This window comes from Notolabrus celidotus, chromosome 1 (genome assembly GCF_009762535.1).
Source record: "Notolabrus celidotus isolate fNotCel1 chromosome 1, fNotCel1.pri, whole genome shotgun sequence".
NCBI lineage: Eukaryota > Metazoa > Chordata > Actinopteri > Labriformes > Labridae > Notolabrus > Notolabrus celidotus.
The window spans coordinates 16,408,060-16,429,009 of NC_048272.1; the positions used below are offsets into that span (position 1 = coordinate 16,408,060).

At 40.9% G+C, this 20,950-nt stretch overlaps 1 protein-coding gene and 1 long non-coding RNA gene across 2 annotated transcripts in view; one reads left to right on the forward strand and one right to left on the reverse strand.

The window, feature by feature from the left end:
* The window catches only part of slc12a5a (solute carrier family 12 member 5a), a 57,217-nt gene extending 41,075 nt beyond the window's left edge, over nucleotides 1-16,142 (forward strand). Inside the window, 21 exon segments of the mRNA XM_034685478.1 lie at nucleotides 538-785; nucleotides 1,459-1,520; nucleotides 1,523-1,669; nucleotides 3,293-3,393; nucleotides 3,395-3,461; nucleotides 3,700-3,762; nucleotides 3,765-3,797; nucleotides 4,926-4,983; nucleotides 5,117-5,291; nucleotides 5,433-5,551; nucleotides 5,828-5,926; nucleotides 6,016-6,135; nucleotides 8,325-8,429; nucleotides 8,634-8,802; nucleotides 9,430-9,625; nucleotides 10,079-10,248; nucleotides 10,442-10,573; nucleotides 12,078-12,185; nucleotides 12,750-12,875; nucleotides 14,715-14,908; nucleotides 15,379-16,142. Coding sequence (XP_034541369.1) covers nucleotides 538-785; nucleotides 1,459-1,520; nucleotides 1,523-1,669; nucleotides 3,293-3,393; nucleotides 3,395-3,461; nucleotides 3,700-3,762; nucleotides 3,765-3,797; nucleotides 4,926-4,983; nucleotides 5,117-5,291; nucleotides 5,433-5,551; nucleotides 5,828-5,926; nucleotides 6,016-6,135; nucleotides 8,325-8,429; nucleotides 8,634-8,802; nucleotides 9,430-9,625; nucleotides 10,079-10,248; nucleotides 10,442-10,573; nucleotides 12,078-12,185; nucleotides 12,750-12,875; nucleotides 14,715-14,908; nucleotides 15,379-15,532 — 2,646 coding nt within the window. The 3' untranslated portion in view covers nucleotides 15,533-16,142.
* Nucleotides 9,267-20,656, reverse strand: LOC117814299. Its single transcript, XR_004631549.1, has 8 exons — nucleotides 20,327-20,656; nucleotides 15,357-15,533; nucleotides 14,580-14,942; nucleotides 12,710-12,864; nucleotides 12,386-12,556; nucleotides 10,474-10,620; nucleotides 10,108-10,251; nucleotides 9,267-9,617 (listed from the first exon to the last, which is right to left on the reverse strand). It is a non-coding gene; the product is annotated as an uncharacterized LOC117814299 (long non-coding RNA).
* Between the last annotated feature and the right edge of the window lie 294 nt (nucleotides 20,657-20,950).

Genomic DNA, 20,950 nt, shown 5'->3' on the forward strand with positions numbered 1-20,950 from the left:
AAGCTGAATTAAATAGCAGAGCAGTGTTACGTGTGCCGCTTTAAGCTCCGGCAGAGGACTGTTAATGTGAGCATCACATGACTTCACACTTCACAGTTGTCCTCCTCACTTGCCTCACGCCTTTCTCACCTCACCTCCCTTTTATTATATTTCTCCTTTTTTTCCCCTCACACATGAAGAAATTTATTAAATCCAGCGGTAAACAATGAGCTGTAGGAGCAGGCTTGTGACCTGCAATCTGCCGGTTTGAATCCCAAGACAGGCTGGGGAAATGTGAAGAGAGGAAGAGGATGAGTAATGCTTCCTCAACAACTAACATGAAAATACCCTTGAGCAACAATAAGATTGTATGGATCTTCTCTGAAAAATAAAATACAGGTGTTTTCCCTGGATGCTTGATAAAATACAAACATAACCCCTATTCTTCTTCTTCTTCTTCTTCTTCTTCTTCTTCTTCTTCTTCTTCTTCTTCTTCTTCTTCTTCTTCTTCTTCTTCTTCTTATTCTAATTCTTCTTCTTCTTCTTCTTCTTCTGCAGATCTACATAGCGCCAAAAGCGGCCATCTTCCCTCTGGAGGGCCTGGAGGGTGCCGAGGCAGAGGCCGCCCTCCTGAACAACATGCGTGTGTACGGAACCATCCTGTTGACCTCCATGGCCACGGTGGTGTTTGTGGGCGTCAAGTACGTCAACAAGCTGGCTCTGGTCTTCCTGGCCTGCGTCATTCTCTCCATCCTGGCCGTGTACGCCGGTGTCATCAAAACCGCCGTCGATCCTCCAGAATTCCCGTAAGCAGCGACCACAGTGGCAGCCCAAGGAAATCAGCCACAAAACAAAACCACAGAGGGACACACGTTGGCACATGTAACACACACCTGATGCTGGAGCACAGGAACATGATAGATAATAGAGAGACATTTGTTTTTATTTCAAAACTTGAAGATGATTGACGTTTTATTGAAATCCTCTTCCTGCCTTTATGTATTTCAATTGATTTATGCAAAATCAGGTCGTACTTTCATACATACTCACTAGTTAGGCATTCATTTAGTCATTCACAGGTTCAAACACCTCTAGACTTGCAATAATGGACTTTGACATCTTTTGCACATTCGTAAGCTCAAAGTGTAGACATGTTTTTAACTCCAAAACAACACAAATTAATGTTTCCCTATTGTTTAAGGCAGACATTTGACTTTGCAATATTACAATTGAGGTCTAAAGTGTTTATTTTATGCTTTTTAAATGAGTTTATTTACTTTTTACTTTTCACATTTGTAGAGCTGTTGTTCAATTACAGACTAAACTGATCTAATTGAATAGAATCAAATCAATTTGCCGGCAGACTGTGGCATTTTGTGATTTAATATGCTGAATTGTCACTAAATTACTCGCAACCGAATACACGGCAGACACAAACACCAAGCCCTGATGGATGTGTTGTGCTCTCCCTCTCTCCAGTGTCTGTCTCTTAGGAAACCGCACTTTGGTGTGGAAGACTTTCGATGTGTGTGCCAAACCATTGAGACAGCTAACGGGACAGTCACCACCCAGCTGTGGCGCATGTTCTGTGACTCACCTTTCCTCAATGCTACCTGTGACAAGTTCTTTGTTGCCAACAACGTGTCTCAAATCCAGGGTATCCCCGGGGTCACCAGTGGAATCCTATCAGGTTGGTTTATCTGGTCTGGGTTCTCTTGTACAGTGCAGAGACTTTATTGCACGCCATGCTGAGTGAAACTGCTCTGTGCGATAGCTTTGTTTATGTAAGATTGATCTTTGAGTGGAGTGCAAAGTGAAATGTTTAAAAAAGAGGGTTCAAAGGAAAGCGACCAGCCCTGACTGTTACAGCGCCTGTATTTGATAGCTTTGAACTCACTGACACATTAGGCAGAAAGGATCAGAGCTGGCTTAACCTCATTTCTTTAGAGTAGTTATTACAGAGAGTCCTGTGTTGTTTGAATTAGAAGCCAGCTTTAAAATTTAGAGGTGGGACAAACATCAGCAGCAATATGCAGTCATCCTAACCTGTGTGACGCATTTGTCGGTACACTGGTGCCAAATATTGATATTTTAACCCTCCTGTTATGTTGCGGGTCAAATTGACCCTTTTAAATGTCTATTTTAGGAAATATATGTCTTCCAAACCAGCTAAATGCAGCATAACAATCTGGGCAGCATGTGACAGAAGAGGTGTCGTGTTAATTTACCAACATCACTTCATTTTATTAGAATAATATAAACAAAAATCTATGTTATGTAAAACTATTGTATTTGTACTTAGGGCTTTCCAGTGTACATTAAAAAAGGTTTCACATGAATTTTAATGAAAAATGAGCGAGTTATCCTCATTGAACCATGATCTGAGAATTAAAGAACACCAATGGTCCAAATCTTGATTTAAATGGTTAGTAATGGAGTTAAAAATTGGATTTTAAAAAATGTGTATTTGGATTTTTTGGGGTTCTGACACTTTTGGATAATTGAATATGCCCCGGGTCAAATTGACCCAGGAACATTATTGCTTTTCCAGAGAAACAAACATAAAAGGAGGGTTAATTGAGAAAACACTGAGCTCGGACTGATTCTCCTCCATTTTGACTCCCCGCGTCACTCACTTCTTCAGAAAGTGGTGAAAAGAAGTGAAGAGATATGCTCGTCACTTTCAAAACCAGAAAGATGAAAGATCTCCTCTCGCTCTTTATCCTGAGATGAGAGGAGAAGATGCTCTCCAGTCTGAAGGCTCACCTGTAATGGGTGGACTTCATATACCACAGGGTCCTATTTGACGATTACTGCCTGTTTAATTACAATGTGTATGACATGCAGTCCTACGTGTTACAAATTAATGTGATGCTCATAGTGCAGAACTTTTACATCAGACTGTGGAGCCTAACTGAAAGAGACCCAGCTGTAGTTATCAACATTGCAATGAATGGTGGTGCCTTTTTTTTAATACTAAATCTAATTACTGCAATTTGTCACTGTGGTTTGATTAAATGTTGTGAAATTAGAAACCAAAGTTAGCTCCCGTGCTCTTGTGCTGTAAGCCCAGAGCCTAAAGCTAAGACTTATATCCCTGCACGATGCATGCATTTCTCTTTTGTGTGACTCAATATGAGAGAAAAAGTATGAAAGCATCAAGTGAGTAAACAGTAAAGTGTATAGGTAGAGGATGTGGAGGACTGGTGAACTCAAGCAGGTGTTAATGTTTCTGTCTCTGTTCTAAATCAGTGTCTATCATGAAATGTTCACCTGGCTCCCTGTTCACATCTCCTCCTTCTCCGTGATCCAGAGAACCTGTTTGGGACCTACTATGAGAAAGGGGATCTGATCGCTAGAAAATACATGGATACAGTGTCAGACGTTGACGACCCCCTGACCAACGCAAAACCGCTACGTGTTGGCCGACATCACCAGCTTTTTCACGCTGCTGGTCGGCATCTACTTCCCCTCTGTGACAGGTGAAGTCTACGTTTGAAAAGCTTTCTGACGTGTGATTACTGTGTTCTTATTTATCTTTTCTCAACTCACGTATGTCTTAGAGGATTAAAGGGTCGATTTCTGAATGTGCAAAACATCTGAACCTGTGTTCTGCATGTAAATTAAGTTGCTTCTAACCTGTGCTTTGTTTGTTTGTGTGCGTGTTAATCTCGCTGACCTTGGTCTTGCTTTTATATTTGCTTCCTGTTTATCTGCTAGGAATCATGGCTGGCTCCAACCGCTCCGGAGACCTGCGTGATGCCCAGAAGTCAATCCCCATAGGACCATTGCAGCCATCACAACCACCTCTATAGTCTGTATCCTCTCACTACTGCCACCTGCAGGAAATCAGGGGACACTGCACCATTAATATACAAAAGTAGAATGTGTTTGATCAACAGTTTAACATTTATAGTAATGCCTGATGGTGAGTCATATTTTAATTAGTAGAAGATATTAGCTTTATTTAACCTCCAGGGTTGTTAATGTTTCAGGAATTCTAATTCTGACTTTGTTTACACCAGATATTTAAAGTATTTCATCCAAATATCCCCTTTAAGCTTGTTTTAAGCTCATAAAACTCATCATATGTTGGACACCACCCATCCAATATTCACTTTTAAGTGATAATGTACAGTGACACTTTGCTTTTCTGCAGCAAAAGACACTGATTGCCTTTCACTGAGCACCATAATTACAGGTCAACATTTTAAAACTGATTTGATACCAGCCTGATTTTGGAGAGGGATATGACATCATTTTTAAGATTTGAAGTGTGCCTGCATTGTCAGCTAACCCCCTTTGAATAAATAGACACTGTTATGGAGTCATCTGAGGCCACAGGTTCAATTTGAGCTGATATTTGTTATTTAAAGTTGCCAGACTTGTGGCATCATATCTCCTCTGCTGAAAGGAAGTCATTGAACATGCATTCAAGATTCTAGCTTTGTTAGGACACCGTTGTTTGAAACATATCAGGAGGATGACATTTCATATGTTGAATTTACAGTTTAAAATAACCTGATTGTGCAGGTTCAACATACTGCTTGAGGCAGATTTGATGGCAGACCTCTGAGTGCAGAGATCTTGAACGTTGTCCATACATCTCTAAGTAATCAGCTTGTGCTCCAAACAAATTTGATTAGGACATCTAATCACATCATCGGGCCGCCAATGCAATCGCAACCTGATAAAGCAGACAGATTAGTTACTATACCATTGATCTCTGAGATATTATCCTAAACAAAATCAATAGGCCTCTTTTCTCCGTGTGTGTAGTTGATTAGTTCATCAGATCATTAAGTGCATCTCTGAAAGGAAAGGTTCATGCTTTTTGTAATTAAGTCACAGAACGGAGAAATCCATCAGACAAACGTCAGGTATCTGCTGTTTTATGAAAACAACACCTGTGTATGAAATATCGTTCCTGATCAAAACCTGTTCAGACATGTCCAGTGTGATTCTGTTTGGTGCCTGCATCGAGGGTGTGGTCCTCAGAGACAAGTAAGACCATCCTTCTCTAAAAAGTCTGAAATTAACCAGTGTTTGTTCTTTACATCAGACAGTTCATAATTAAAATGAGAAAATTATGTTTCATGTGTTCTAAATGGCGAGCAATCTCTTCCCCCTCATAAAGGTTTGGAGAGGGAGTCCACGGGAATTTGGTGATTGGCACGTTAGCTTGGCCGTCACCATGGGTGATCGTGATTGGCTCCTTTTTCTCCACTTGTGGGGCGGGGCTTCAGAGTCTCACAGGAGCTCCTCGTCTCCTGCAGGCCATTGCCAAGGACAACATAGTGCCTGCCCTTCGGGTCAGTCTGTATAACTTGTGTATTTATACTCTTTTACAACGTTACACTGTTCCCACGCTGTCTCAACATTTGTTTTAAAATCACTCCATTGAGAAACTTAAAAACCAGTAGTGATAACGTGATTCTGTGTCGTCCCTGCAGATCTTTGGTCACGGAAAGGCCAACGGAGAGCCCACATGGTCCCTCCTGCTGACAGCGTGTATCTGCGAGAGCGGCATCCTCATTGCCTCCCTGGATGCTGTGGCTCCCATCCTCTCCATGTGAGAACTGACACAAACCCTCTAATTTGCTGCCGTTTTTGAAGGAGCAGCAGTGGGAGATTTTCAAAGCAGCTCAATCCCCTGCAATTCCTTAAAATAGACAAATGCCAAATTTTATGGGCTGAGGATTTAGCTCATCAATCTGAAGAGCAGGCTGCTTTTCTGCTTTGATAACACATAAATCCCAGTGAATGTGACGGATATTAAGAAAGCATACTCCACCCTTTGACTGCACTGTGTTTTAAATAGAGCTCTGGGTTTCTGTGTGTCCTGCAGGTTCTTCCTGATGTGCTACATGTTTGTGAACCTGGCCTGCGCTCTGCAGACGCTGCTGAGGACTCCCAACTGGAGACCTCGCTTCAAGTTTTACCACTGGTCAGTTCAGCAACAGAGAAAAACAGCAGCTGAATTCACGTCTCCCTGTGGCTGTTTTTCTTAACGTCTCCCTCTGTCTGTCCCTGCAGGCTTCTGTCCTTCCTCGGGATGAGCTTGTGTCTCTGTCTTATGTTCATCTGCTCATGGTACTACGCCATCGTCGCCATGGCAATTGCAGGCTCTATCTACAAGTATATCGAGTTTGCAGGGTGAGTGGAGCGCAACCTCAGGAGAGATTGGATTTCTGCTGGCTGCCTTTAGCTTTTGCTCGTGTGTGTATGCATGTGTGTTTACTGTATTTTAAGAGTTCTGCCTTCAAATTGACACCATCAATCACTCTTGTTTGGGAGTTTAAAGGGATATTTGTGTTGGTGTGTTTCTGTCATGCGGGAGTGTGGTGACCTCACAAACCACTTACCATACTTTAGGAAAATATTTAGTTTTTGTTACACGTCAAATCCTTCTCATAAATATATAAATGTATTATAAAAGCACAGGGCAGTAGTCACTAAAGTGCCGACTTTTCAGTGCTTTTTTTGGTTCAACAGCTACAGGCAATTTGTGTTCTTATTGCTCTGTGTCTCTTTGAAGTCGATTTGCGTCTGTTCAGTGATGCTTCGCAGGTTAGCAGAGCACTTAGATGCTGCTTAAGATCAAAAATTACATCCAGACTCAGGTGTTAAGTTTGGGCTGGAGATGTGGAGAGGCTGTCTGACTGCAGCTCAGACTCCTGCACCGGGTTGTGATCTGGAAGGAAAAGGGAGCAGGCATTTTAAACATCAATTCAACACACGAGGCGTTTTTCGACAGCAGGAACTTTACCCCCGAACTAGGGACTTTAACCCCTGAACTATGTGCTTTTCGACCGGAGGAACCAGGGTCTAAATTTAGTTCAGGGGTAGATAATCTCCCCCCTGAAAAGCCCCTGTTTGGTGGGTAGTACTTTTCAAAGGTCCTGGGACTTTTGGTTGAACCTAACGTTGTTTGTGGAGTTTACACAGTTGTTGAAAACACAGAGAGAGTTCTTGGGAATGCATACTAGTTTAGTTTTTTAATTAAGACTTCAAAATATTATTGAATATAATTTTTTTTCTCCATATGTCACTGGCCTGATTTGCACAATCTACCTGGGACTTCAGCCCGCGGTCGAAACACAGACAACAATGGGGGCACAGGAACCTTTTAGTTCAGGGGAAAGTAGTTCTGGGGGCTAAAAGACCCCGGAACTCTTTGTCGAAATGCACCAATGGATGTAAAAGCTGTTTTTTTAGAATAAAATGCCATCATTGCACCATCACCAGTTTACTTCCAATCTTCAACTCCCACTCTGCAGCCCCCCAATGCCATCTCCCCATTACAAGTCACCATCCACAACACAACATGGTCATACTTTCACATTGAAACAACAACGCACAGAAACCCTCCCATTTACTCCCTACCTTTCCAAGAACCATCAAATAAATCTTTTTCGTTCCTCTTCATTTCCTCTTCTCTTTTTTGTCTGTTTTGATAATGGAGATCATTTCATCTTTACTGTCCTCAGACATGCTTCGTGCGTGGTGTCATATGTCACACTTGTTTTGTCTTCACATTTTTGCACAATCCAAAAATGTTTAGAATAAACACCACTCCAGCAGATGGAGCTTTAAGCACATCCTCGCCCAGTGTGTTATTTGGCGATGCTATTAATACACTTCAAAATGTTCAAGTGGCTCCTAATGACCCAACAGAAAATGATCTACAACATTGAAATCAAAGGGTTTAATACAGGCAGAGGCAGATAAGTTAATTTCCCAGCATCATTACCATCAGGTGTGCATTAGAGAATCGCAGCGGGAACATAAATCATGAGCGAGCAGGGAAATAAAAATGTTTTTCTTTTTGCAGTAATGTTTAGAAATCTCACACTTTCAGAAATTATGAAGAACCAGCATAGAAAAGCTTGAGATGAAAGTTCAGTCTTCGGAGCTTTCCAAATTTTGCTCTTACTTTTTAATGGTACTTCAGCGGCTGTGTGCTCTGCAGCTTTAATATCAAAGGAAAGGTAATCAAAAAGTAACTCATTGGATTTAGTTGCCAAATTTGATTTTTAAGCCCATTCAGTTGTGTCAAACTGATCCCCCCTGACTGTTCTGGCCCTTGTTTCAGTGCTTGGTAGACCCCATGTCATCCATCTATGCTTACAAAGGAGCGGCAGGAGGTCATGCTCACAGGGTATTAAGCGCAGTGATTCCCTGTTGTGGGTGACATCATGGTAACTTGACATTTACCGGTGAAGCCTCAATTGTGTCGCATAAAGTCAAAGTGTCGTATGAAAGTAGATTTGTTTATTGTGCAAACTGTTTCAGTTGAAAAACTACCATGAGTTGACAATCACTGTTGCTTGTCCGTGTCACAGTGCGGAGAAAGAATGGGGTGATGGGATACGTGGTCTGTCTCTGAGTGCTGCACGTTACGCTCTCATGCGGCTGGAGGAAGGTCCCCCACACACCAAGAACTGGAGGTATGACACACACACAGTCACACACAGTTTTTTACTTGTTTGCATAGAAGGGATCGAGTTTATATCACCCTGTTAAACTGCTTTTCTCCTTTGTCTCTCTAACCCGACCACAGCTGTTACTTTGAACCTCTTGGTTGTTTCTTTGAGTCTCCACAGCTCTTTGTTTCCTTCTGATTTTTTGCTCTCTCTGCCCTCTCTCTTCAGGCCTCAGCTGCTGGTGCTGGTCAGCACAGACGCAGAGCAGAACGTGGAGCAGCCTCGTCTGCTCTCTCTGACCAACCAGCTGAAGGCGGGTAAAGGTCTGACCATCGTGGGAACAGCTCTGGAAGGAACGTATCTGGAGAACTCTGAACAGAGTCAGCGTGCAGAGCAGGTGGGGAGCCTGGATATCTACTACATTTCATAATGCCTCAAATTTCTAATATCCTTTTTTTTCATTAAAAAAAAGAGGTATTCAAAATCGTTCCTTCAGTGGAATAATGTGGACTTAATCTAGTTGTATTGCAGACAAAAAGAACATGCCTGGCTAGCTGGAAGAGTTGTAATTGAACAAATCTGACACACTTATGATTTCCAATTAATTCATTATTCCTTCTATGACTTGTTAAACCTAGAGCCCAGCTTACACTTTGTGCATGTAAAATTAATATATCTCCTGCAGCTGAATGACAGGAAATCTAAACTAATTCAAAAGTATCTACATGTTTCTCAGTGTATCCTCCTTTTCCAGCAAATTAAAGTTAATAACCCAAATCTGCAGGTGTAGTCTTTCCAGACGTATTCCAATCAAAGTCTAAATCAAAAGCTTGGCACTTGGATGCAATAAAGCCATACGGATGTGTGGAAATGTTTAATATTTTTCCACAGTTTGATCTTCTAGGATGTAATATGTCTGAGCTCCACAGGAAAAACAACGTGTCATCCTGAGGCCAACACTAAGCTAGCTTTTCAAGAGTTCTCTGCTCCTCAATAACAGCGTCTCTTCGTCTCGTCTCTCTAGGCGCTGCATAAACTGATGGAGACGGAGAAGGTGAAGGGTTTCTGTCAAGTGACGGTGTCCTCAAACCTTCGTGACGCTACCTCCCACCTCCTCCAGGCCAGTGGGCTGGGAGGCCTGAAACACAACGCTGTGCTGGTGTCCTGGCCACGCAACTGGAAGCAAGGAGATGAGCACCAGACCTGGAGGAACTTTGTTGGTGGGTCCCAGGGAAATAAAAATAAACCAGTTATTCAATGCAACACACTGAAATGATAGAGCTTTAGTCCTGTCCGGAAGATTTGGGTGTCATTCGTCAGATAGGTGCACTTTTCTTTAAGCGTAAACTGCAGGTTTGCGGCATCTTTGCTACTGATGTATCTCACTAAGACATGATCCCTTCAAGCTGCCCATTCTGCTGTTTAACATCTCTTTAAAGCGGAAAAATTGAGATAAAATCTTCCTTAAAACAGAAAAAAGGGATTGTTTCCTAAAAGACAAGACATTTGTTCATGTCAACAGATAAAAATACATACATACATATTCCAGAACCAGTAATAATCAATGTCAAAGCATCCAAACTCAGCCGATTAATCACATCAAGAAAACAATCTATTAAAGTCAGCTGATCCGGCTTACTCCTCCTTCTCCCTCTGATTGTGTCGTTCTGCAGAATTGGTCAGAGAAACAACCGCCGCTCACCATGCTCTACTCGTCCCGAAGAACATCTCAGCCTTCCCGTCCAATGGAGAGCGCTTCACTGAGGGTCACATTGACGTGTGGTGGATTGTCCATGATGGAGGCATGCTGATGCTGCTGCCATTCCTCCTCCGCCAGCACAAGGTACTGTGAGACAGAAACAGTTCTGAATCCAGACATGTTTCATTTAGTAGACTTTGGTTTTCATCGTTCTGAACATCCAGACAACTAGATCACCTTCAATGACAGAACACTCCGTTATGATAAACACCTACACTAACTACTCCCTGTCCAATGAAATAATGATGCAAGGGTAACTGATGTTTGTACTGCTCAGGTTTGGAGGAAGTGCAAGATGCGCATCTTCACCGTGGCCCAGTTGGACGACAACAGCATCCAGATGAAGAAGGACCTGACCACATTCTTGTATCACCTCCGTATCGACGCCATGGTGGAAGTTGTAGAAATGGTATGTTTCGTCAAGACTAGACTTTGATGAACCACTTTAGGAGAACGCTGATGAGTGAATAAAAATCCATGAGCACAACAGTCTCAGTGGCATTAGCTGGCAACACAATCAAAAGACTGAGCAACAGTTGCTCCACATTATCTGCCTTGTTGGTCACAGGCAGGGAAACCAAACAGAAAGCAATAAGGTGAAATAAAAGCAAAAGAGATAAAATCATCAATATAGGTAAAGCATTTAAGGATCTGGAGATAAAAGTTCTAAAATAAATAAATAAATCAAGATGAATAAATGCTATAAAGGCAGTAAATGAGATATTAGGAGAGTAAAACAATTAATGGGATAAAATAAAATGGGATAGAAAGTAAAATGATAATAAAGGCAGTAAGAAGACGACGACATCACATAAAAGCAAGTCTATAAAAGTGAGTTTTAAAAAGAGACATAAAAGATTCCACAGATTCTGCCAGCCTTAGCTCATCAGGCAGACTGTTCCAAAGTCTAGGGGCCCTAATAGAAAATGCTTGGTTCCCTTTAGGTTTAAACCTAGACTTTGGAACAGCCAAGAGGTTCCCACCCGAGGATCTAAGGCTGCGGGTTGGCTTATATAGTGTTAAAAGTTCTGAAATATAACTTGGAGCCAGACCCGTGTGTGCTTTAAAAGTAATCAGTAAAATCTTAAAATCAACTCTAAAACTAACGGGGAGCCAGTGGAGGGAGGCTAAGACTGGGGTGATGTGATGTTGTCTGTAAAAACCAGTAGGAAGCCTCGCTGCTGCGCTCTGGACAATTTGGAGGCAGGAGAGTGTTTATTGTTAATTCCAGTTAATAGTGAGTTACAGTCGTCGAGTTTTGAGGTTGAGCACAGATTTTAGACACTTTGAGAATGCATCAGTCGTCAGAAGGCTGATTCTTTTTTTTGTAAGTTATATTTTTGGCCTTTATGCCTTTATTGTATAGGACAGCTGAAGAGAGACAGGAAATGTGGGGAGTAGAGAGCGGGGGAAGACATGCAGGAAATGCTCGTGACGAGGACTGTAGCCTCTGTACGTGGGGCGCTTAGACAGCTAGGCCACCAGTGCCCCGGAGGCTGAATTTTTAAACAAGCAACTTTACTAAAGAACATGTATCATTATTGCAAACTGTGTGGATTGCACATTGCTTAACTGTGATGCTCGTCATGCTGCATGGTGTTACAGACAGTGCAAAGAATATTGCTGCAATGGAGCAATAGCATCCTTTGCTTGACAAGCTATGTGATGACACCACAAGGAGTGACTTTTGCATCATATGTTGTTATAAAACAAACTTTCATAATGGGCCAGATTGGGACACACACATTCTGATACCAGTTTATCTGTATATAGGCCTATACCAGTCTGCTCCAGGTTTTGAGTAAACCCAAACTCTCATCCTCATCAGGAGAAAAGTATTTAGTTTCATCAGTTTCTTAAAAATACAAAAATCAACATTAATAAAATAACACAGACTGTGCTTCTCCTCCCAGCATGACAGCGACATCTCAGCCTACACCTACGAGAAGACTCTAGTGATGGAACAACGGTCACAGATGCTGAAACAAATCAACCTGACCAAGACCGAGCGTGAGAGAGAGGTAAGAAAAGTTTGTTTCTGTGGAACTTTTCCGATTGTGAAATGTTATCAAAGATGCACACATGAACCTGACACAACGTGACGGGCCAACTTGGTGTGGCTCCGCATGATTTGCCTTGACTTAACTACACATGACAGATGAGGCCTTCCAGACAAAAGCATATCTACGGTTAAATCAGAGCAGTGGGACAGCATATTTACCCTCTCTGTCAGTGATGACTGAAGCCACAGCAACAGCCACGCTCCTTTAATGCATGACGGCATGATGGCATTTTGACACATGGGGGATATAAAAGATATCGATCCTGGAGGTATTATATGATTAAATCCTCCTCCACATTCTCTGTTGAACTTTAAGTCTGCCTGGGTCTCCTGGTCGATAGACATAATAAGTGCATTAGTCGAAGTCATCACTTTACTTTTTTTGTGATTCATCGCAGTGAAGTTCAGTAAATACATGCTCTGTAAAAACACATCCCTGACCTGCCTTGCTGTTATAAATACTAAGCAAAAACCAAGTCTCACATCTCTCCTCCTTTGCTCTGCTTCCTCTGTGTCATCACAGATCCAGAGTATCACTGATCATTCCCGCGGGTCAATCCGCCGTAAGAACCCGGCCGCTGTGACCACTCAGCTGAGTGTGACCGAAGAGCCACCAGCAGCCAGCAAGGAGGAGAAGCCTGAGGAAGAGGTAGAGAACCGCTTACATCACCGTGAACCTGAACGCTGATTTGCACGATCATGTTCAGATGATAAAACAAATAATGAGCAGATAGGGAATAATGTTGCAGACTGATTATTGAGAAGGAAAAAAAAAGACATCAAAGGATGGTGTGATTTTTTTTTGGTAGTAAAACTTTAAATAACCCACAGAACAAACAGAGTGGATGCTACTGAAAGGGAAAGACGGCTACAAGAGGTAGTGTTCCCTATTACTTAAGGGAAAAAACTTACTTCATTTAGGACTTAGCATAAAACTAGACTGTCTAAAATCTTCAGACTGTCATAGGGTTTCGCTTAAACTCACTGGTTTACCTGTTGTATTCTTTTTTTCTTTTATTGTGTTACCTGGATTTTTTTCAAATATATTTTTAATTTTATTGATTGTGCTACGTTTTTATTTTTTACTTTTGATTGAACATTTAGAAATGTAGACAGAATACACAATATAAAATAGTTTAATGTGATAAACAAAAAAAAGAAAGGAAAAATATATAGTAGGGGGAATAAATAACCAACAGTTTCACAAAAGTTAATTAATAAATTAAATACAAGAATATTACATAGAACAAAAGAAGTAAGGGCATAACAATCCCAAACAAGACCATGATGTAAATCAACAGTAAGTTAGAAAACTTGTTTCTTGTTACTTGTTATCTTTCTTGCTATCCTGCTGGAGTTAGGGTTAGGGTTCTGGAGTAACATTTCTAAGTGAAAAGAAAAACATCTTCAACCAATTATAAAGCTACCAAAGGATGACTGATTATTTCTCCACTTGCTACAATGAATATGATATTTACTCATTTCTAAAACTATATTTATCCTATCAGAAACCCATGGATTTAGATTATCTATATAATAAAGAAGTTAGAGATATTAAGAATAGGAATGTCATTAATTTTCAGCGATAACTAGTTTTTAATATCAATCCAAAAATGTTAAACACAGGGCATGAAAAAAAAACAGATTCTTCAGTCTCACTACAGAAGGTAAACGGGTCTACTTCAAATCTAAATCTCGTTTGTGTTTTATCTTCAAATGAGTTTCTTTAACTTTGAGTGAAACTGACACTTAATGAGTTTGAAACATGCTTTAACATAAGTGATTAAGATCATTGACTCTGGAACCTGAGGATGTAACCCACTGTTCTAATCATTTTAACAAAGTACTTTTACATGTTTTATCATCCATTTTTCTTCCCTCAATAACCACATATGGTAACACAGTCTTAACGTACCTGTCGTGCTCTGATTGTTTAATCTGCGAAAAAGTTTGAATATGTTTTGTTGTTGTGTTTAAAGAGCGTGCTAAGCTAACCTGACCTCCTGCAGGCTATAGTTTTAAATATGTCTTCAGTCAGGCAGGTGACTGAATATCTGGAACAGAGCAATGAAGAATATTTCATAATCGACAGACTGTCTTTCTTTTTAAATGGTCACGTGTTGATGAGAAGTGCATCCCTTTTTCACATTCATTGACAGTTTTCTTTTAATCAGAGGAAGTTTCCTGAACCGACTGCATGTCAGAGTTGATTTAACTTGATCTGGGTTAACTTTTTCTTTCCCCATTAACAACCATAAAATAAGCTCAGATTTGCAGACTAAACCACAATAGGCTCTTAAACCTGACTTCTCTTCCCTCTCCCTCTCTCAAACACTGTGGCTCTGTTATTTACCTGCATTCCAACGTTTCCACCTCAACCGTTACTCTGTCCATGTAATGTACATGTACATGTAAATCCACATCCGTCCTCTTTTCCTCTCGTCTCATAGTCAAAGTCGGCCTCTCCCCCTGTCTCCCCCCTGATCAGGTCCAGCTCATCCACGACAACACCAACCCAGCCAGCCCAGCCACCCCGGCCACCCCGCTGACCCCTGCAGAGGCAGCTCAGAGTCCCGGGGAGCAGGTCCAGATGACATGGACCGAGAAGTGCGACGGTGAGCCGGCCAAGCCGCCCGGTGCAGCCACACCAGAGGGCATCAAAGACATCTTCAACATGAAGCCGTGAGTGCTCTGAAATGCTCGTTGAACTTTGAACCTGTTGGAAAGATGAATTAGCTTCTTGTTACTGACAGATACAGCCTGGATTCTTCTCTGTCTGTGTCTCAAACATCGCAGCTCAGAGGTCTGTCAGTCTGTCAAGCTGTGTTAAGAGGTTCTGAAGGTTTTTAAGCAGAACTTGAAAAAGCTTCACTAAACAAACATCCACAGCTTAGTACTGATCATGATTTTCTCTTCTTGCCATGCTGCAGCGAGTGGGAGAACCTGTAAGTATTGAAGTCCATCTAAACCTCATCTAGTCCATTCATATCTCATAATGATCGACTTGCCAACATGAGCAGATGAAGATGGAATATTTGTGTATGAATGAGCATCCGTCACCTCAACAATCTCTACATCACTCACAACACTGCTCCTCAACATGCTTTAAGTCAGTCTGACCTCGGCTCACCCTTCACTTCATCCTTCCTCAGGAACCAGTCCAATGTGCGACGTATGCACACAGCGCTCCGGCTGAATGAAGTCATCATCAAGAAGTCCTCAGAGGCCAAGCTAGTCCTCCTCAATATGCCCGGGCCACCCAGGAACCGGACAGGTGACGAGAACTGTATCCTTCATCCAGACTGAACTGGGTAAAGAGCATGAAGGAGAGCCCATATGTGATTGATTCATATCTGTAGATGGAGACTGATTTATACTCAACTCATGAAACAATATGATTCACACATTTTTTAAACGTTTTTGGGGGGGCTTTTAACCCTTTTAGTGAGAGGACAGGACAGTGGATAGAGCAGGAAACTGGGAAAAGAGGGAGGAATGACATGGGGCGAAGGGCCTCAAGTTGAAATCAAACAGGGGCTGCCCACTTCAAGGACAGCAGCAACTGTACATGGGGCATGTAGCTAAACTGGCACCCCTTCACAAATCATTTAAGGGTGTTGTAACCCAGTTTATGTTCAAGCTTAAGAGATGAGATGACTCCTTTAACTCATATTTATGATACTTTAATCTGCCTTTTTACTGCTTTACACCTAGGCTACTCTTTTTATTACAAATGAGCTTTTATTTTGAAAGGATGTAAAATATTTTGTTGGATCGTAAAGGTACAAGAGTAAATGCAAACAACTACAGGTTTGGATACACTGTTTGTGACACATACGGAAGTAATAGAGAGGGAGATCATACACTAGTTTATCTATAGTTTATATAGATAGGGGTTCTTTTAAAAATAAAATGCTTAAATGGTCAACAGTTATACTTTGACAAGTCTCCTTTTCATCGTCTATCTGTGAGCAACACAGGCAGGTGCATCATAAACTGCAAAATCTACACATGCTGCGACCATGGCCGTATGCCTCGATCTAACTACAGACTGTGAGGGACATCAAAGGCAGACAGTGCCCTCTGCTCTTTAAAAAAGAGTATGCAAATCATTTTTCATCTCATTGATTTAAATCGTGTCTTTAAAGCTCCTGTGAGGAGTTTTTAACTGGTCATGAAACAGACTAAAACTATAATTGATTCCTCTTTACGACCTGAAAAAGCAAGCAAGACCATCAACAAGAAAATAGACTATTCCTATAAAGTCCTTTTTAATGTTTGAAACCACTGGCCGGGGGGTTAGGTGTCAGGTAAAGTGAGTAGGTGTATGATGCCTTTTTGATGTTCCACAGCAAAAAATTCTCAATGAATGATAGATGAGACAGTCAAAAGATAACAGGATGAGGTTTTCAGTCGAGTAACTCCAATGACACACGTACAGGAGAAGAAACACTTTGTCCACAGGGGGCGCCAGAGGTGAAAAAAAACCCTATAAGTTCCTCACAGGGGCTTTAAGTGTACCCATATATAACTGTTTGGCCAGGTACTTTTATATCCCTGTATGTAGGTCATTCTCTAACTTTATAAGGGGATAAATATTTCAATGTCATGTCTTTAGAACTTGTTTCTGCCCCATAGTGGCCAAAAAATAATGATTGCAGCTTAAAAATATAAATACTTTTTGCATTATAATGAGCCATGGGAATAAAAATACTTTTCAGTGATTAAAACAGACAGACATAAGCTTTTGTGTAAATAAAGTGAGCTGTTCTTGTTTTATTAACTGCTGTTGTCTGCTAGATTAATAATAAACCAAATATATTTTTCCTTCTACTTTGCAAAAAGTGTCTCAGCAATTTTTATTTAGGGAAATACTCTTGTTTTTTGAGTAAGATCGTAAAAAAGGAAAATTGCTGAACATCTGATTTCAAGTTTTAACACTGTACTGCCTCTGTCTTCTGTAGTTTCCTTAACTCTTCTCTCCCAGACATGGAGTTTCTCGAGGTCCTCACTGATGGTCTCAACCGGGTCCTCCTGGTCCGCGGGGGCGGCCGTGAGGTTATCACTATCTACTCCTGAAAAAGCAGCCCCCTCCCCACCTTCTCCCTCCCTTCACCCTCTCTTAGCCCTGCTCCTGTGTCACTTGTGCTCCCACCCTCTCATCAGCGCTGCTTCATCATCACGTCGCTCTTACCGTTTCTTTCTGTAAGATAGTCCTCTCACACCCAACCAATAGCCCAGCTCAGCTTCAGCACCTCTCCCTCAGCTACCACACCCTTCATTCTAGTCCAGTCAGCTACTATAACTATTGTAGGCTTTAGACTGATTTAGATGCTATCTAGATTTGTTCTTGAAGAGGCTTTTTTTTTCCTTCGGTAGTCTGTAATCTGCTGTAGTAACTCGCTTTGAGTCAGGAGGAGGAGTAAGAGTGGGTGGTGGTGTTGGTGGTGGGTTGTTAGCTGAGGTGTGAGCGCACATGCATGTATGTGTCTGTCTTTGTTGAAATCTGCAGTTTTTTTGTTGTTTTTTTGTCGTCGTTTTTTCTTTTCAAATACAAGCGTGGCATAGCAGCGGCTTCTGCTCGAGAAGAACGAGAGCCGGCTGATATGAGCTCAGTGTTGGATTTGTCTGTTTTAGTTCCCTTCGTTGTAATCGGACACCTCCCACAGTGCTCCAGCCTGTTTGTCTTTCTGTGAATTTTAACTTTCAAGGCAAAAAGACACTGCTACCCACGGTCAGGACCACCAGCTGGAAGATGTATGAACTGTGAAATTCACATAGATGCTCAAAGAAGACTGAAAAGGCACATAGATCACACCTGCAGTATGATCTTTAACCTGATCACTTCCTCAGCATGGCATCCTTATAAGTGTGTGTGTTTTTACTCCACATGTTCCGTCTTTCTACTCATCCTCCTTTCAACTGATTTCTTAGTGGCTGTTTATCCCCGGGGCCACTGTTAGTGCCAAAAAAAATACAACAAGGCTAGCTTAGTCTGTAGAGATTGACACGTAATTAAACTGTGAATAGTGCGTTTCCTAGCTGAAGGCTGGTGTGACAGCAGAATGGGGAGATAGTACGACCCCCCCACCCTGAGGAGATTATCATTGCCAGCACCCCTCGACCCTCGTGTGGATCACTGTAAATAATGTACAAGCTCTGATGCGTTGTTCAGTATGAGTGTAGTATTTTTGTGACATACTAAAAAGCTTCTAGTGGAGAGAAAAAACGCTCCTTCGCTCCGAGGGAAGAGCTCAAAAACGCTGTTTTTAAAAAAAATATTTATTTATTTATTTATTTATTGGATGGCATAGGCTCCTGTCACTATGGTAACTGTCATTGTAACCTCGACAAGCACTGCACCTGCACTGTCCGCCACTGTGCAACAAGTGAAATTTTGATGAATTCATCAAGTTCATTAAATGACTGAGAAAAAAAATACTACTAAATGTTATTTTTTCATCTAGAGAACAAAAATATGTATTTATGTTTATAGACAGATGTAACACATATTGATGAACTAGTTTTATGTCATTATTTTGATCGTCACTCAAAGATATAGTGTTGTTTTGCCTCATTTCTATACATTAAATGTGCCATATCAAAGTATTTTTCAAAGAGACAGAGTGAACAAAAATTCTATTGCTTGAATCAGAGAGAACAAAGAATGCTGAAAAAAAACGAGAAGAGTGAGGCGTCTTCGTGAAAAGAAGAAGGTGATGACACTGCTGCACCCTGTAGATGACACCAGAGTAGATGTTCTGACCTTGGCAAAGATTGTGAACATGTAGGGATTGATTATTTATAGGGTCTAGTTGATATTTAGAGAGAGGACAAAGGCTTCTGTAGCTGGGAAACTCACTTTGTCCACCAGACTGAACTCTATGCAGTAGACTCTCCAGCCAGATTTTATATCCTCTAGATCGGTTAAGACTTGAGCCACTCACGTCCCCCGCTGAATGACTTGTGAGCAAAATCATATTTAAGTTTAAAAAGTGCATTTTGGAAGGAATGTGCAATCGTTGGAAATCCGGACTCATGTGATCATGTTATTTATTTTTTTACACATATATTTTGTATATGTAGATTTCGTAAGTCTTAAAAAAATCCAGAATCATCTCACTCTGACCAAGGACAGCTGTCACTTTACTTTACTTTCTTTTCTTGAAGAAACTGTTTTTGGTCATTTGCACTTGTAGTAGAAATATAAATATAAATAAATACGTATATATATAAATATATACAGTATATACTATATAGGGAAGCAAAACAAACTAGTTTCTAGAACTATTTAAAAAGCGTATTAAATGTTTTTAGTGTTGCTTGAATGTCTGATCATATGTTGTGAATGCTGCTAGTATCAATAGATTTATTTGTACTGTAAATAGAGATGACTAAAGCAACATTAAAGATCTAGTGGAAAAGGGTAAAGACATACATATCAGCGGTGGTGGTGGTCAAAAAAGACACGGCTGTACCTGTAAACATTTGGCCTGTGATCTGTGACAGGGTTAGCTTTCTGTTTTATTAAAAACTACTGAGTACCGTGATGCAATATTACACCCGAGGGCGAGTCCTCCACCCTTTTATTGTCTTTTAAAAACAAAAAAAGATCTCTTAATTAAAAGCTTTCAAGTAAAGCGAGGCAATTTTAAGATTCTAGATGAGTGATTTACAGAGTTTACTTAAAGAAACCTCAAAACCTGTTTAAATGAGATTATTGTTTATCGGATAAATGTTACTCTGCGCAAATTTTCTAACACATCTACCTAAGACACTTCAGAAGTAGCCACTCCTCGTTTTCTAAGATTTTAGGGTGCCAAGTGTTGAAGATTTCCTTTAGTATCTCTGACAGAGGGGTTGTTTCGAGCTCACATAAGTTTTTAGAAGAACACGGCTATTTTGGGATTGTCTCCACAAACATTGCCTGCATCATCTGAGCCTTTTAAATTTATTCAAAAAGAGAAGATATCTGATGTTTATTGGAGAAGTTTATTGGAAATGAATTTATTTATTGAATTATAAATGTTTTATAATTGCTGTTTGCATGGTACTATGTGGCAATATTTGTTTCAGTGGTTTCTTATAGTGATGACTTACATGTTCAAGGTGCAGAGTGGGGTGAAAGGTTGTCAAATGTTCTCGCTGAGTCACCGCTTTGAGAATTGGGATGTGTCTGCCGATCGGTTGGTGACATGGCTACACCTTGAAAACAAGTCTTCTGCAAAAAATAAGAAAAAGTATGAGTTCACTATATTGTTACTTGTTATATTTCAACTTGCTCAAGTAGTCTTATGTAACGTAATAGGAGACTTTGAGTTTGCGAATGATTGGGCCTTAGAAAGGGTCATTTCACCTTTGTAAATATATCTCACTAAAGTCAGAGACACTGTAACCTACTAGTGTTGTCTTTTGTTGTACACTGTTCTATCACTGTGGGCAAAGTCTTAGAGTTTTGTATGATTATGTGCAATATTGTTCTCACATTGGTCTTTTTATTTCATTTTGTCATGCTGTGTTTATTTTTATTTTTTTATACCAGAGGCGTCAGCAGTCACGTATTACATCAGAATGTTTGTCACCGGGTCTTATGGACAATAAAGATTTACAGTGTTCATTCCAAATGTGGCTGAGACAGCAAAGCACTTTACACTGAGGGGGTAATCTGTGTCAGGATGAGTCTGCAGGAGCTTGTGTGCTCTGTGCAGACCAATCCCACAGTGA